Here is a 16,241-nt window from a genome sequence, read left to right on the forward strand (position 1 = left end):
TAGTAGACTTAAGGTATAATGTTCAGTGATGGGCAAATTTGGGGCGTTTTGCTTCGCCGAAAAATTTCCCACAAAATTTGTGAAACGGCGAAAAATTCACGAAACGGCGCCAGTGTTTTTTGATTGCGGGAATTCGCCTCAAATTCACACCTGGCGAATAAATTCTTCAGTCACTAATAATGTTCCAAATTAGGGAAACATCCATTATTTGGAAAACACCAGGTCCCTAGCATTCTGGATAACAGGTCCCATACCTGTACTGCCATCAGCTCTGACAATGGAGAACATGATTTATAACTAGTTTAAAGTCAGTATCACTTCAATGTTTTTCTTCTTAAAGAAAATGTTATTGATATGAATGACGTCAAGCTAACCTAATCCATAAGCTATTTCATTCATGCATAAAATTATCCCTCATTAGTAATAATCAATAAAAGCAAAACATGCCTGCAGTTAATGCACGGATACTGTTAAAAGCAGAGAGCTCAGCTGTTCCTAGAGAATAAATGGAAAAGGATTTAAGCTGTGTGCTTGTATTATTTGTATTAATACTTTCAGAACAAGTCGATTCCAGAGTGTATAAATCAGGGTAATGCTTCATATAATACATTGAGCACTTTGGTACTTGTGTAGCTGGAAAAGAGACTAACAGAAGTTATTGATTCCTGCAACAAATGTATTTAATGGAAAATTCTGAAATAAAAATAATTTTCATTGACGTTGTCTTTTATGTATATGATTTCAATATGAAAAGGTCAACTTAAAGCTTGATTTATCAACATTCGGTAAATTTTATCAAGCAGCAACAGTCGTCACCGCTTGGCAAAACGTTATAAGATTTAACGATTTTCCTAGATGGATTGAATAACGTTAATCCCCACATGCAATTTGTATGGGAGATTTACTATTCAGATAAGTGTCAGTAGCTGCAAAAAATGTTTTTATTATACCACCTGGAATTGAAGGATATTATTTGTCATGCTTTGCCTGATTTTCTTGTTTTACCCAAGCACAGGACTAAAACTATATAGAAGTTGATAGCAACTGACTTTATGACGTTTCTCACACGGGTCTTATTTAAATATATTTACTTTTCAGTGTGTTGTCTTTGCCATGACGTCGGGGCAAATGTGGAATCATATCCGTGGTCCTCCGTATGCTCATAAAAATCCTCAGAATGGCCAAGTGGTATGTGATGTCAATTTGAACTATTATGTACTGCCTTTAGAGTTTATCAGTCAGGCTATATATGTTAGAACACAATACTGAAGAACACAGAGCCATGTTTTTCAGTCCAATTCACCTTCTTAACTTAACACTTCTTGAGATAAGTCCCTTATGATATATTATTTTTTTTCTTACTCCCTTTACTCTTTTCTCTGCTATTGTTTCTGTATTAGGTTTACCTTTAATGCATAACACTGTTTTTCATAGTATGATAGTCTGTGCAAAATGGCAAAACTAACCACGCCAAGCACTACTATGACAGTGGAAGCAAACTGTTTGCACTATGAGACATGAGTGTGAAAACTTTATGAAGTTGATGGTTCTGTCTTATGCAACCAGGCCTTGGTTTGCATCTATATTTGTTTCCGTAATTTTCACCAGTCATATAACCATAAAATTGAGATACGTAGGATTTCTTAAGGTTGGGCAGTGAAACACTGGTGTACACGAAGACGAAAAAAACTTTGTTAGTTTGACCAGATTAAGCTCTGGCACATCCAGGCTTATTGTGTTCCCTCTATTATTATTTTTGTTAACATATAGGGGCCGATTCACTATGGGTCGAATATCGAGGGTTAATTAACCCTCGATATTCGACTAGGAATAAAAATCCTTCGACTTCGAATATCGAAGTCGAAGGATTTAGCGCAGATAGTTCGATCGAACGATCGAAGGATAATTCCTTCGATCGAAATAAATATGCTTATACAAGAAATCACATGAATTACATACATAGAATATACAGAGTTACATACATAACAACAAGGGCTGGTGCAAAAGGGGAGGAAGGCCCTGTGCAAAGGAGCTTACAATCTAAAGGGGAAAGGAATGAGACACAAGGTTCAGGAGTGGGCAAGATAAAAAATAAGCAGGTGAGAGATGTTGCATATATAATGTATTACTGTATATGTATTTTCTTTTGTGAATTATTTTAATAATTACTTAATTCTTTAACTGGTAAGTGTCAGAGGAAATCAGTATAGACATGGCAGTTTTCTACAGTCTTCAGTAATCAGGGGGTTAAAGCAAAGAAAACTACAGGCCATAACAAGTACTTGAACTTTTTCTGGCTGATAGTCTTGACATTTCACAGTATATAATACCTGGTCTGTTTTTTCAACATTATGTGCATTCAAGTGGCAGAAAAGACTGGTATTAATTTAAATAGAATTCTACTGCTGTATATTAAGTGATTGAATTCTGAAGCTGCTACTTAACCATGAAGATGATACGGCCCTGGTTTCACCATGCTATTTTATTCAGTGTATTCCTTAATGTGTGCTTCATGCTGTGCAATTTTTTTTTTATTGAAAGATTTAAAACAATTGAAAAATATAATTTCCAGACATTAAGGGGCACATTTACCAAGGGTCGAATAGGGAGGGTTAATTAACCCTCGATATTCGACCCTCGAAGTAAAATCCTTCGACTTCGAATATCGAAGTCGAAGGATTTACCGCAAATATTTTGATCGATCGGTCGAAGTAAAAATCGTTTAAATGATTAAATCCATCGATCGAACGAGTTTTCTTCAATCAGAAATAGCTTAGAAAACTTATGGGGAAGGTCCCCATGGGCTAACATTGTAGCTCGGTAGCTTTAAAGTGGCAAAGTAGGTAGTCAAAGTTTTTTTAAAGTGACAGTACTTCGACTATCGAATGGTCGAATAGTTGAACGATTTTTACTTCGAATCGTTCGAGTCGAAGTCGTAGTCAAAGGTCGAAGTAGCCTATTCGATGGTCAAAGTACCCAAAAAAAACCTTCGAAATTCAAGGTTTTTTTACTTCGAATCCTTCACTCGAGCTTAGTAAATGTGCCCCTAACTGTAAGGCAGTTTTTTTCAATTGATATCATTAACTATCATATAGTAAATGTGAGCAAGAGTAGCATTTATGTAACTGCATTAATTAGGTTAATAGACCATTTTACAATCATTGTGCAGAGTGGAGAGTATACTGTATGTATCAATAAGGACACACTGATATATAAGCTGGACTTGTATAGATAGGAGAGCACTAGAGACAGACAGATGTAGCAGACCTGGGGCAAGGCAGAAAGGGAGGTGCCATCATTACTACATACTGCTGCCAGTTGAAATTCTTATGCCTAGTTGGTTCTAGTCTTTGAGCAGCTGCTTGGGTTTCTTGGATTGGCAGGCAGGCTTGTGGCAACAACTTAGTGCTGCTGAAAATAAGAATTAAACGTCTCTGTCCTTCAGCACTAGAAATTATGAGAGAAAAGCTGCCAGACTACTGTGAACACATAAAAAAGACTGCTACTGTCTCTCAGTGCTGTGCAAGGCAAATTAGGGTGCCCTTTGTTTATGCCTCGTAGCAAAAAGCTAATTACATCTATGTGGCTATATGCTGAGTAGTGGACAGGTTTACACCGCCAGGAGCGTTTAGATCACACGGTGAATGCATACGATTCATTCTTAATAAAGCTACAGTACTGTAAGGGGATTATTTATCAAGGTCCGAATTTATCCCAATATCGGCTGCTACAAACTCCAATGTAACCCGCTCGGGTTTTTAACGCTTATTTATTACATGTTCCCGAAAATTACCTTTGCGCGAAAAGCTCTGATTTTCTCAATTTTTTTCGTGAATTTTCACCCGAATTGGATAATTCACAATTCGAATTTGAGAGTTTTGACCAAAAAAGTTAAAAAACTCAATTTTTCAATTCGACCCTTAATAAATCTGCCCCTTAATGTCTACTTTTTACGTTTTGAATGGATATACAGTATGTATGTCAAATATAAAAATGGAATAAATATATATATATATATATATAGACATTCACAAAGTACCTGCACTGCTTTCTTGTTGGTCGAAAGTGGGTGCTTGGTCAATCAGAGTATACAATGTTGATAAAGGCCCTAATGTGGGCCGAAATGTTGGACACATGAGTGATGTTGAAATAAACCTTTTTTGATTGAAGATTTGGTGTGCTGGTCCACTTTGAACATTATATATAAGGCATGCACTAGCTTTAAAGGTTGTCCTGAAAGGTATGGACTTTTATTCCCCCATCTAATTATCTGCATTTTCCCTGTGACTGTTTTGGCACATGCTCCATGTTAGCATTGGTGGCTGTTATGGATGGGAAACTTTATAGAGGAAGATGGTTAGGGATGATATAATCAGTGCATTGGACCGAGACAATAATGGCAAAATGCAACAAACTTTGTTTAGTTAAATCTCCTTTTATACTTCTCTTCCCTCATTTCCTAATATTGTTAGGTTTTATGTTTGGAGAATGTCTAAAGAAGGTTTTGGTTTCTTTATGTCATGTAACCAACACCTCATTGTTGCAATTGCTCTCTAATGGTCTGTGAAGCATTATCACGATATTCTGTAGATTCCATTATCACTCTTGATAGAATTAAAGCTAATGTCTATACTGATTTGTTTAGGCGACTAGATGCATGTGTGGCAAAAACATTATTTTCAGAAAGAGGTGAAATTTATCAAGATGACAGCTAGATTTGTTCAACCTCGGTTGGAGAAACACAGAGGCAAAATGTAATTTTCTGTAGCCAACACAGTTGTAAGACTTGATAATTGAGCCATCATGGTTACTTTGGAAACAAGAGTTAGAAGAAGATTCATACTCTATCATCAGTCAAAAAATTGTGCACCCATGTTCTGGAAGAATGGCACAATTTACTGAGCTGCAGCCTTAACATACAAGTGGAAGCATATTGGCAAATGGCCATTTAACAACTTATTAATAAACTTTTGCAGATGTTTCTATTATTTTGTCCACCCCATGTAAAAATGTTTTGTTTATTATGTGGTGTTAAAAGGCGGAATAATTCACAACACAACACCAGACATGACCACGTAAAAATGGTGTAATTTTTTACATGCTTTTTCTTTGAGAAACTTCCACCAAAACTAACTTACAAAGGTCTTGAAGCAGTGTAAAATAACGGTGGGAAATCTGGCATTTGCATGGCATAAAATAAAACACAGCCATTTATTTTACACCGTTTTTTTCTGTGAATTTGGGTTTTACACAGCATGATAAATATGCCCCCTAATGTTAAAGGGACCGATTCACTTAGGGTCGAATATCCAGGGTTAATTAACCCTCGATATTCGACTAGGAATTAAAATCCTTCGACTTCGAATATTGAAGTCGAAGGATTTAACGCAGATAGTTCGATCGAACGATCGAAGGATAATTCCTTCGATCGAACGATAAAATCCTTCGAATCGAACGATTCGAAGGATTTTAATCCAACGATCGAAGGAATATCCTTCGATCAAAAAAAGTTAGGCAAGCCTATGGGGACCTTCCTCATAGGCTAACATTGAGTTCGGTAGCTTTTAGAAGGCGAACTAGGGGGTCGAAGTTTTTTTTAAAGAGACAGTACTTTGACTATCGAATGGACGAATAGTCGAACGATTTTTACTACGAATCCTTCCATTCGAAGTCGTAGTCGAAGGTCGAAGTAGCCCATTCGATGGTCTAAGTAGCCCAAAAAAACTTTCGAAATTCAAAGTTTTTTACCTTCGAATCCTTCATTCGAAGTTAGTGAATCGGCCCCAAAGTGTCGTTTTTCAGCCTCACTTTCTTTAGAGAAGTGCAATCTAATTCATTTTGATGGAATGTTAATTTACAAAACCCCAAATTGTTACTCTTTTCCCAAAGCTTAGATTGTTCTTTATCTTCTACTAGAGACCAGTTCTGAGATTATTTGTCTTCAGTTTAATTAGTCACTTTATCTTGTCCATGATATTTACCAGATCAACAGGGAATATAATCAGCAGCAATAAAATTAGCTCACATCTTTTAAGTAATGGACTTTAAAGTCTTGGACACAGGTTTGGATTTTTCTTCATTAAGTAATAATTGCAAAGGAGTGATCAAAAGGAGGTTAAAAAAAAATCATAAAACTGGTTTCACTTGACATTCCGTTCTGTAACAAGGAAATACATTTTGCATCTGTTTGTGTGATATAGTGCAGACTTGAACCTGTTATGATGATGAATTGTAGGCGGAATGTATAGATAGGAAAACCTAATTAATTAGACTGTTGAGATTTGTTTAACTGGGTTGCAAAACCTTTAAGTTTGCATTTGCAAGACTATTTTATGTGGAATAATTAATGTGTTTTTATATTTAACACCATCTCTGCTTTTGTGCACTTAAAGTGACCTTTCTTCGATTGGGCGCATTTGACCTTTACCATTTGTGCATCTATGGACACTTCACTAGGCAGTTTGGACAGAGCATCCTTGTATCCCATTGGGTTGCACTGCATATGCTCTGGGTATACTCTGTCTTATCAACCCACAGGCTGAACGTATAGAGAGTGTACAAGGAGCAACACATGTTATGACGACATTCCTATCGTTATGATTAAACTTGCAAAGAACCTGCTGCAGTTTCTCTTTACTTCCTCGTCTCCCAATGCACCATTACTTGGCTGACATGGTTCTTCAGCAGATGACATTTTCAAACTTGCAGTGATTCCTAAACACACCTAAATCCATATTACTTATTTGAAACCTGCAGGCCACCATACAAGTACCAATAATCTTATATAAAGTAAGTTGTATGGCCAGCTTAACTGGTGAATTTCTCTTCATTGCTTTCTGGGAGACTCCAGGACTTCAAGGGAGACTCCAGGACTTCAACTAATTTCTCAATCCTGTTAAGATCCAACACCAATATTAATGGATGGGCAAATCAGACAAAATGCAACCATTTCTGACTTACAGAATCACCATCTGATAATGCAGAAGGCAGTTATATAATCAAAGAACACCTTAACAGATATGACCTTATTTCAGCAATGTCAGAGTTGCTTGTGGCTGTGGAGAACCTCTAGATCACTGCTCTGAAACGTAAAACAAACAAAATAAAACTGCATATTTGGAAATCTTTAAAGGATGTTTTTGACTAGACAAAGTTAAGCATTATAAATCATCTATTTTACATGCCTTTGCAATCTTTGAGAAGAGAATTTTAAACACATTTTTTTTAAAAGCCTGCTCATAATTAAACTTGAGTTCGGATATCCATTTAACGTGTTTAACAGATGCTTTATTAATTATTGTCTTATTATTTCTTAAAGATTAGAAATGAAATGAATACATTCTGAATAACCCTTAGTCACTCCATACTACATAAAAATGAGTTCACTTGTTCCATGAGCCCACAGTTACATATTCATTTTATTACAGTTTTCATGTATTTTAATTGGTTTGTGCTGGTTGTCCTTTTAAGTCTATTGCAGGCAGAGTTTAATAAATGAGAATAAAATACATAAAATGGTTATTTTCCATTGGAAAAGCAAAACTGGTTATTTTTCAGGACAAGACAAGTGGGAAGCTTGCTGAATTAATTTACTATACTGGAGTACATTATGCAGAATGTTGTAATCTTGTAGAGGTTGTAGGTGGACATTTGCCAGAACCATCAATTAGTTCATCATCCTTCAGTTAAGCCATATTTTATAACCAGGAATGCCAAAAGTCATGTAATAGAGAAGCAAGGTCAAACTTTTTCAGCTGGTAAAGCAGGCTATATGTAACATATTTTGATATGTAAGTGTTCATGATCATGAATGGTTGTGTGTTTGTGATTATCCCATTAGGCAAAAAAGTCTATGCAAATGATTAGCTTATGCATTTTACCTGTAGTAGGTCAAATCAGCTGGACTTGCTTCCATGGATATGGGCATTCCTTGTGTAAAATATTTTAATAGTGAGGAGAAACATGGTGCCCCAGAATAGTTGGTAGATAACTCACCAAATAGTAAATGTGGTCCAGTTGCTCCAGCTTGGGCGGATGGAGATGATATACATATTTTAACTTTGTATAAATAAAAATATTTTTTTAACTTATTTTCTCTGGAGGGTGGATCCATTTGAGTGTCAGTCGGCCCTGCTTCTACTTATCCTAAAATATTTTAATCTCATCACCCTTTTTGTTCTCTGCTTCCTATTGGACACTGTCTCATTTCAATTAGCCTTGCCCCTGAACCTTAGGTCAATGGACACATATGTTTCTAATCCTGCTTTATCAGTTCAAGAGGAATGCAAATTGTTTTTATTACAGAGTTCAGTTTACAAAACATCAGTTCATCTTGGGTATTGTATTGTGTTTTCTCCTTAAATGTTTTCCTATTTATTATTAGAGATTTCTAAGAAAACTGCAGGTGCATAAATAACAGATGCACTTACAACATACAATCTTTAATTTGTTTTCAAAATTCATATTCAAATGGAATTCAAATGCTTCATTGATGTTGCCAAATGTTATTTCCTGCTTTTTTTATTTCTTTTTTTCCTGCTTGTTCATTTTGAAGACAAATTATTGTCTTAGTCATTTTCTGACTTGATAAAGCCTTTCCACGTTATAAGGGAAATAAAGAAAATAACAGTTAGTTTGAGTTTTGACAGATGGCTATGTTTTGATGAATACTAATGCAATGCATTTGTTCTTTTTCAGAGCTACATCCATGGAAGCAGCCAAGCTCAATTTGTTGCCGAATCACACATTATTCTTTTGCTTAGTATCCTTTTTATGTGCATGTGTGTAAGATAAAGGACTTGAAATATTGAATATATTTAGCGCATACATAAAATTGTCTACACGGGTGTTGTTCCACAGTCTGAAATGCTCATCTACAGACTAATTGACAACAAGTATTGGAGTGCTCAACCTGGACAAACCTTTGTTAGGTACCAGATGCCGTACTGTGTGACCCATACTGCCTGTGTTCCGTTAAAGGAAAACTAAACATTTTCATTATAATGTACTTTTTTAATAGTATGTGCCACTGGCTAATCCTAAATAGAAAATCTGGGATTCATGGTTCACACAAATAAACTAAACAAACCATACATGTTAGGTCACATGAGCCAATTAACAGATAGAGTTCTGTCTTTTGCTTCTCACCCTTCCTCTAGTTACAGTTAGATTTGCGGTATTTCTGGTCAGGTGATCTCTGAGACAGCACACAGACCATCACAAATGGTCATTCAAGGCAAGAGATGTAAAAGGGCAATATTTACTTAAATATATATACCAGTTTGGTAAGATTTTTTTAATATGCCACTTAATTTAACTATCTGTTGCTTAAGTATTAATTTTGGTGGTATAGTTTTTCTTTAAATCAGAATTATTTTGCCGCAAATCAGCAGCACACTGGATTAGTCGTTTGAAGTGCCAATAAGTGGTTTGCCACTGTGAAAAAAACCTTTGGCACCTCAAAACACAAATCCTGTATGCTGCTGATTTGCGGCAAAATACATCTACATAATAATCTTTTGTTTGACCAGAGCACATATCACTGGAGGTCTCTTAAAGGGCTCTAGCGTCTTAGTAGTCACTTTACAACTGCTATATGTGAATATAACTCTGTCTCAAATTTTCATGTTGAACAGTAATTAGCACAGATGAATACTTATGCTGGCATAGTTATTAGCTACTTTCCTATACATACTGTTTCTGAAGGTTTCCTTTAGGGCCTTTTAGCCTGGACACAGTGCAAGCAACACAATACTATTCTGACTTCTTGTTAGGGGGGATATAATGAAGGAAGCTTAGGAATGGCTGAAACTTTCCTAAATACCTGCACCAGTGAACTTGGGGTGAGCTGTGGCAAAGAGCCATACAATTGGCCATTTAGTTATTTAGTAAGTTTTCATTTTGCATTTTGAAAACAGAAACATTTTAGAGTAACTTAAAGGGCAACTAAAGTCTAAAATAGAATAATGTTAGAAATGCTGTATTTTGTATACTAAATATAAACATGAACTTACTGCACCAGCAGCCTAATAAGACAAAAGATTTATGCTTTCAAAGTTGGTGCAGGGGGCTGTCATCTTGTAACTTGATAGACATTTCTGCAATATCAAGACACGCACATGCTCAGTGTGGTCTGGGCTTCAGTTGGGAGGTTAAGCTTAGGGGTCGTCATAAATTATCAAAACAGCACAAGTCAAATAATATCTGCCATAGAAGCCAATTCAGCAAGACTGAGTAAAAATCAGAATATAAAGACTGCACTGAGTCTCTGGATACAAATCTCTACAGGGAATCCCATAATGCTGCTCGAGTTCTGGGAAGTAAGGCGGGGGCTCCCCCTGCCATTTGAAAGTATGATAGTTTACCTGCCCAGCAGTTGGGGACTGTCTGACAATTCCTATTCACAGCAGTAAAAGAAGGGGGAATTTCACTGCATACAGTCAGGTTTATTATAAAAACAGTTCACATTTTTTAATTAAAGTATATTGGAGATAGGTTTCTTTTTCATTAAAGAAAGTAGAAATGGGATTTTATATTTTTGCCTTTACATCCCCTTTAAGAGAAAGAGGGGAAAGTAAAGATAAAGAAAAGTCATCCAATGCACATGTATTAGCAAATATTAATTAGTTCAATACTATAGTAACTCAGGAATCAAATTTAGTTATCACAGCTTCAGTCCTGAATGTATATATATCGCGCTTTATATTATGTGTTATTTCCAATTAGTTGTAACTCACCACAAGGATTCCTGAGTTCCCAGCCTCTCCAATCAATTAGCTTGGTGTCCGGAAAAGAGGTTGGCACCTCTCCAACATACATAGAAGCGAAAAATTCACCAGACACTCAACAGCAAGTGAAGCGAGGCAGACCCCTGTGTGTTTATTCAAGTCTTGTGATGTAACGTTTCGGGCGGAGGGCCCCTTCGTCCCCGAAACATTACATCACAAGACTTGAATAAACACGCAGGGGTCCGCCCGCTTCACTTGCTGTTGAGTGTCTGGTGAATTTTATTTCCAATTAGTTGCCCATATCATCTGTTGCATGAGTCTCTAGGCAGGGGGACCACACTTTCTCGAATTTCCCTGGGCAGAGATTCATAGATTAGTTTAATGGAGGAGAGAATTTTATTTACTAGGTTTGTCCAGTGTTCCACCTTAGACATTGTGTTCCCCATCCATTTCATCATGATTATTTTCTTTGCATAGAAAAATAGTGCCCTAGGCCATTTAGTTATTTTAGTAGACAAATACAATGAAAAAAAGGTTAAAAATTCCCCTTCAGCCAATAGCAGGTTGCTGTTTTTAATACAAATTACTAGCTTCAGGAAAGAGGAATCCCACTATGGTTTAGGAACTGAAATTTAGCTCATGTGACAACTCTTGTTTATTCTGGAATAAATCCAAGGGCATATATGTATTGAAGGGCGTAAAATCACGCACTATTTATAAAACTCGGCAGACAGCAGACTTCCACTTTTTGTTAAAATTCCAATGCGAGTTATCATCAAAAATGCATCAACACTTTTTTTTCTAGAAAGAATCTCAATCTTTTTTTCTTGTGACTAGGTCAAAAAAACTTTGAATACATGTCCTCATACCATCGCAGAGCTAATGATATTACCCACCCATCAAGAACTAGCACTAAAAGCAAAAAATGTTTTCCCCCAACTGGAACTGACATTTGTGCTGCAATTTTCAGGCTGAAAACACATTCATTTTGACTTGTTTTTGAAGAGCTGCTTTAGAATTCAGAGCACGCTTAAAGAAACATATTAACAAATAGCAACAAATATGGATACGGACAGTAATGACTTGTTTGTTTTAGTAGCACTCTGCAACCTCTTCCAGAGATTGGTGTGTTTGCCAGTATTTATCATTCCAACAGTGTGCTTGTCTGTATTCTTCAAAAATTCCAATTAGGCATGAGTAGGCTAAAGACCATTATGGTTTTGTATACACACATACAGGATAATTATATGCATTTCACACTAAAAAGCTGCAGACAGATATCCTTATTATACTATATTCAGATTGCAATTGCTATGAAAACTTGCTTTTATTTATAATATAGAAAAAGTATTGAGCGATGGCACCATTAGGAGCAATACAGCCGTACAAAGAACAAAAGGCAGTTTGAAAATGGCTACACATTATGACAAATATTGGCGGGTTAGTAGTAAGACTTATTTTTTTAAATCATTGTTCACAATAAAAACCGCAGTTGGAGCTGATGGATATGCCCAGCATTATATGGTAGACATTTAGGTACAATCATAAAGGCTGTTTAACATTTGGGGGTTGTGGCAAGACTGAAAGTTAAAAGCAAGATCACTTTCAGGATATCATTGATAAAGTGTAACTGAATCTAAAGTATCTGAATCTATAGTGTGATCCAAATAGTGCAGTCACATACTGGTGGGGTGGGGAGGTTGGAGGCATGTGTGCAAGGGTGGTGTGCTAGTGGGGGAACTATGGGGGGCCTAAGGGAGCAGAATCTTAATGGGGAACTCTGGCTTCCAATCCAAAATTTGATAAAGAGGCCCACGTAATATACTCATCACATTTACTGGTTTCTTCAAAAAGTATGAATAAATACCATTTTCTATGATGAAATCCAGCTGTTTAACAGTTCTTCTCTTTCTGCATCATTTGAGATCCTGGCAGGGAAGGAGGGACTAAACACTGATGTTACAAATTGTAACAACTTCTCATCAGCTTACAGACAGCATGCAGGAACTACATAACCCACAATGCATTGCACTGTGATGTTCCGTTGCTTATTGAAATCACGTGTGCAGGGAATTGTGGGGGTTGGAGGATGCAAGTTAAGGACAGATGCTGCTGATACAAAGTAACAGTAGTCAGCCAGCTCAACAAAGTAGTCAGACAGATCAGCAGGAGAGCAGGGGGCTAGGCTTAGGGAACTGTTTCAAACCATTAAAAATCATTAGAAGTTTGTATATTTTTTTATTGATGTATATTGCAAACTTGCTTGAAATTATGTATACTTTTCAAAAAGCTTAAGTTATGTTTGTGTGAAGTTCCCCTTTAAAATCCACTGCTGATTATGCTGTAAATATATGACAGTTATGGGACATGTTATCCAGAAAGCTTGGGACCTGGGGTTTTCTGTATAAGGAGTCTTTCCATAATATGGATCCCTATACCTTAAATCTACTAAAACAAATATTTTATTAGGTTTAGGTACAGTCCATACACATCTGAAAGTAAACTCATACTTCAGTTAACATTGAATCTTGTACTTTTTGGACCTGTTCAGCTGAATATATTTTTAAGGGGGGAAATGTGGGTCTCTTTATTTTTAGTGGTTTGTTTACTGTTATTTATTTAAAGAATATAAATACGCGTGAACATTTTTAGTTCCTTAGCAACAATTACAGATGCTGCAATTACCATGGGAATGGTTCTCCTTAATGAGGCTGCAACATCAAAGGGAGATGTTGGAAAAAGAAGAAGTAAGTTTTATTTATCATAAGCAGCTCGGCTTATTCCCATTGCATGTCATTTCCAGACCAAACCAAGTTATGTAATGTTAGCAGTTATAAAGTCTCATTGAAGAGCAAAAACACAAAGCTTTAAAATTGATGCAAAAATAATTTGATGCTAAGTATAGGTGTCCATACATGCTCCTAAACATCTTGTGGCGATTTCGAATTCACCTGTTAAGAATTCAGCATAATTATATGCAAGGATACAAGGAACCCCTATCATTACCAGCTGCCTGGTACTGACTGTAATTCCAGATTATCCTAAGCAACTTGTGCCAAGTGAATCAGACATTAAATATTGACTGCTGCTGACAGTAATGTCATATAACACAAATGCACTAAGAAAATTCTATGCCTCAACTCGCACATAATTTGCCAAAATGCCAAGTTGCAGCTGAGCCTACTTAGCAACTGGAATTATTGGACTGCTTACACTGGAATTATTGGAAAAACGCTGCACGAATAAGCCTTTCAGTGTATGTTAAGATGTTGTTGAACTAAGATTTTTTGCCCTCAATAAAGTTGCATTAGTGTAAAGTCTCAACTATCAGAAGGAAACTGAAGTCTCTATGAGAAAGGGAATGACATCTTGATTATTATGTTCTAGATACACAGAGGGGCACGTTTACTAAGGGTCGAATTCGACCCTCAAAGTAAAATCCTACGAATTCGAATATTCCTACGATCGATCGATCAAAAGGAAAAATCGATGAAATCGATGAAATCCTTCGAATCGAACGATTCGAAGGATTTTAATCAATCGATCGAAGGGTTTTTATTCGATCATAAAAACCTTAGAAAACTGATGGGGCAGGTCCCCGTGGGCTAACATTGCACCTCTGTAAGTTTAAACTGCCAAAGTATGCAGTCAAAGTTTTTTTTAAAGAGACAGTATTTCAACTATCGAATGGTCGAATAGTCGAACGATTTTTAGTTGAAGTCGTAGTCGAAGGTCATAGTAGCCTATTCGTTGGTGGAAGTACCCAAAAAAATACTTAGAAATTCAAAGTTTTTTTTACTTCAAATACTTCACTCGAGCTTAGTAAATGCGCCCCAGAATCTTAGTAACACTTGTTTGCTATCATAGGAGCAACCAATTGCATCATAGATTGCTATTGAGTGCCTCACTAGTGCAATGTTGTCGCCTCTGTCAGTAAACAATGGTAATGGCTATTGCTTGACTCTAAAAGGACTATATTAGTCTAAAGTCATATTTTAACCACCTAATAAAAGTATAAACGTGCTTGTTTCCAGACAGTGGTAACATTATAGTTTATATGAAGAATTGTCAGTTCTAGAACCTTTTTTTAATAATAAAGCCTGCAACAGTTTGTAGTAAATTGTTGTTAGCTTTGTGTTATGATTGTTAAGACCAAACAGATACAGACAAGCATTTCCAGAGAGTTAAAAACACATCTGTAATGACTACCTGGCTCTCAATCAGCTTTCCAATTCATCCCATGGGTAATTCAAGACTGAGGTCAGGGCTCTGGGCAACCCAGTAAATCACTTCTGCTCCCACCGGCAAACCTGTTCCCTTTGTCCATGGGTACATTATTATTCTGAAACAGGAAGAGCCTACCACAAACTATTGCCACAAAGTAGAAATTTCAAGGGTACACTGTAGTGTGTGAGAATTCACTTAAATGTTAGCCTTAACAATAACGTGTCAAAGTAGAAAGGAAGCAACATGCAAGTTACTTTAAACAGTAATTTGTTTGCTTTATTCAAAGCAGCGTTTTCAAGAGACTTGTAATTTGCAGAGTTTACAGAGTTTGTTCGTTAACCATAACAGACTGTTCTGTTGGCAGACTGGCCGCACAGGTCCTGCTCTTTACAGCAAGTTGCCACATGTCCATTTACCACAAACCTTGGGGTTTTTTTCCAGAATGTTTCACACACAAACTGCAGGAGCCTTACGGTCTCACCAACTTCCTCCTACCCCCCTGGCTAGAGCTCCCCTCACCAAGGTGGTGACATTACTCACCACACCTGCATTCATTAGGTTATGCTTATTCCCCAGCCTCTATAATTCTCCTTAAATGTTGGGAGTCAGAGAGCATTCTTGGAGATATGTAGCTTCCCTTGAGTGTTTTCACAAACACTGTGCCACATGTGTTAAAGGGGTAGTTCACCTGAAAGGAGAACTAAACCCCCTTGCTAATAAAAACCCCTCCATAGTCCCCCCTCCCTGCTCCCCCCTCCACAGGTGTTAACATCTGTAAATGCCCCTAAGCCTGTAATTACCCCTTGTTGCAGAGTCAGTGCAGGGGAGCTCACGTGGGCCATCTTCAGCGCTTCGGTAATCTTCATTAAGTAAGCGCCGTATCGGCGCATGCACAGTTGGAGCAGTCTTCAGCTTCGTGATAACTGTGCATGCACCAAAAGTGCCGACAATTACAGAAGCGCCGGTAGATGACGCCCGTGAGCTGCGCTGACTCTGTAACAAGGGGTAATTACAGGTGTAGTGGCATTTACAGATGTAAGCACCTGTGGGGGTGAGCAGGGAGGGTGGACTATGGAGGGAAGGGGGTAGGTGTTTTTATAAGCAAGGGGGTTTAGTTCTCCTTTAAATATAACTTTTAGTATGTTATAAAATAAACCCATTCTTAGCAACTTTTCAGTTGGCTTTCATTTTTAATTTCTTATGGTCTCTGATATTTTTGCATTTCTCTTCTGCTTCTTTCCAACTTTCAAATGGTTTCACTGATCCCGGCAGCCAAAAGACTATTGT

At 37.0% G+C, this 16,241-nt stretch overlaps 1 protein-coding gene across 1 annotated transcript in view; it reads left to right on the forward strand.

Moving 5' to 3' along the window:
- Positions 1–16,241, forward strand: part of LOC108706602 (tumor suppressor candidate 3) — a 107,313-nt gene that overhangs the window by 81,889 nt on the left and 9,183 nt on the right. The window contains exons 6-8 of the mRNA XM_041579489.1: positions 1,099–1,188; positions 8,698–8,761; positions 13,400–13,474. Of these exons, the coding sequence (XP_041435423.1) occupies positions 1,099–1,188; positions 8,698–8,761; positions 13,400–13,474 (229 nt within the window). The remainder of the gene's footprint in view (positions 1–1,098; positions 1,189–8,697; positions 8,762–13,399; positions 13,475–16,241) is intronic.

The sequence above is a fragment of the Xenopus laevis genome, chromosome 1S (assembly GCF_017654675.1).
Source record: "Xenopus laevis strain J_2021 chromosome 1S, Xenopus_laevis_v10.1, whole genome shotgun sequence".
Classification (NCBI taxonomy): domain Eukaryota; kingdom Metazoa; phylum Chordata; class Amphibia; order Anura; family Pipidae; genus Xenopus; species Xenopus laevis.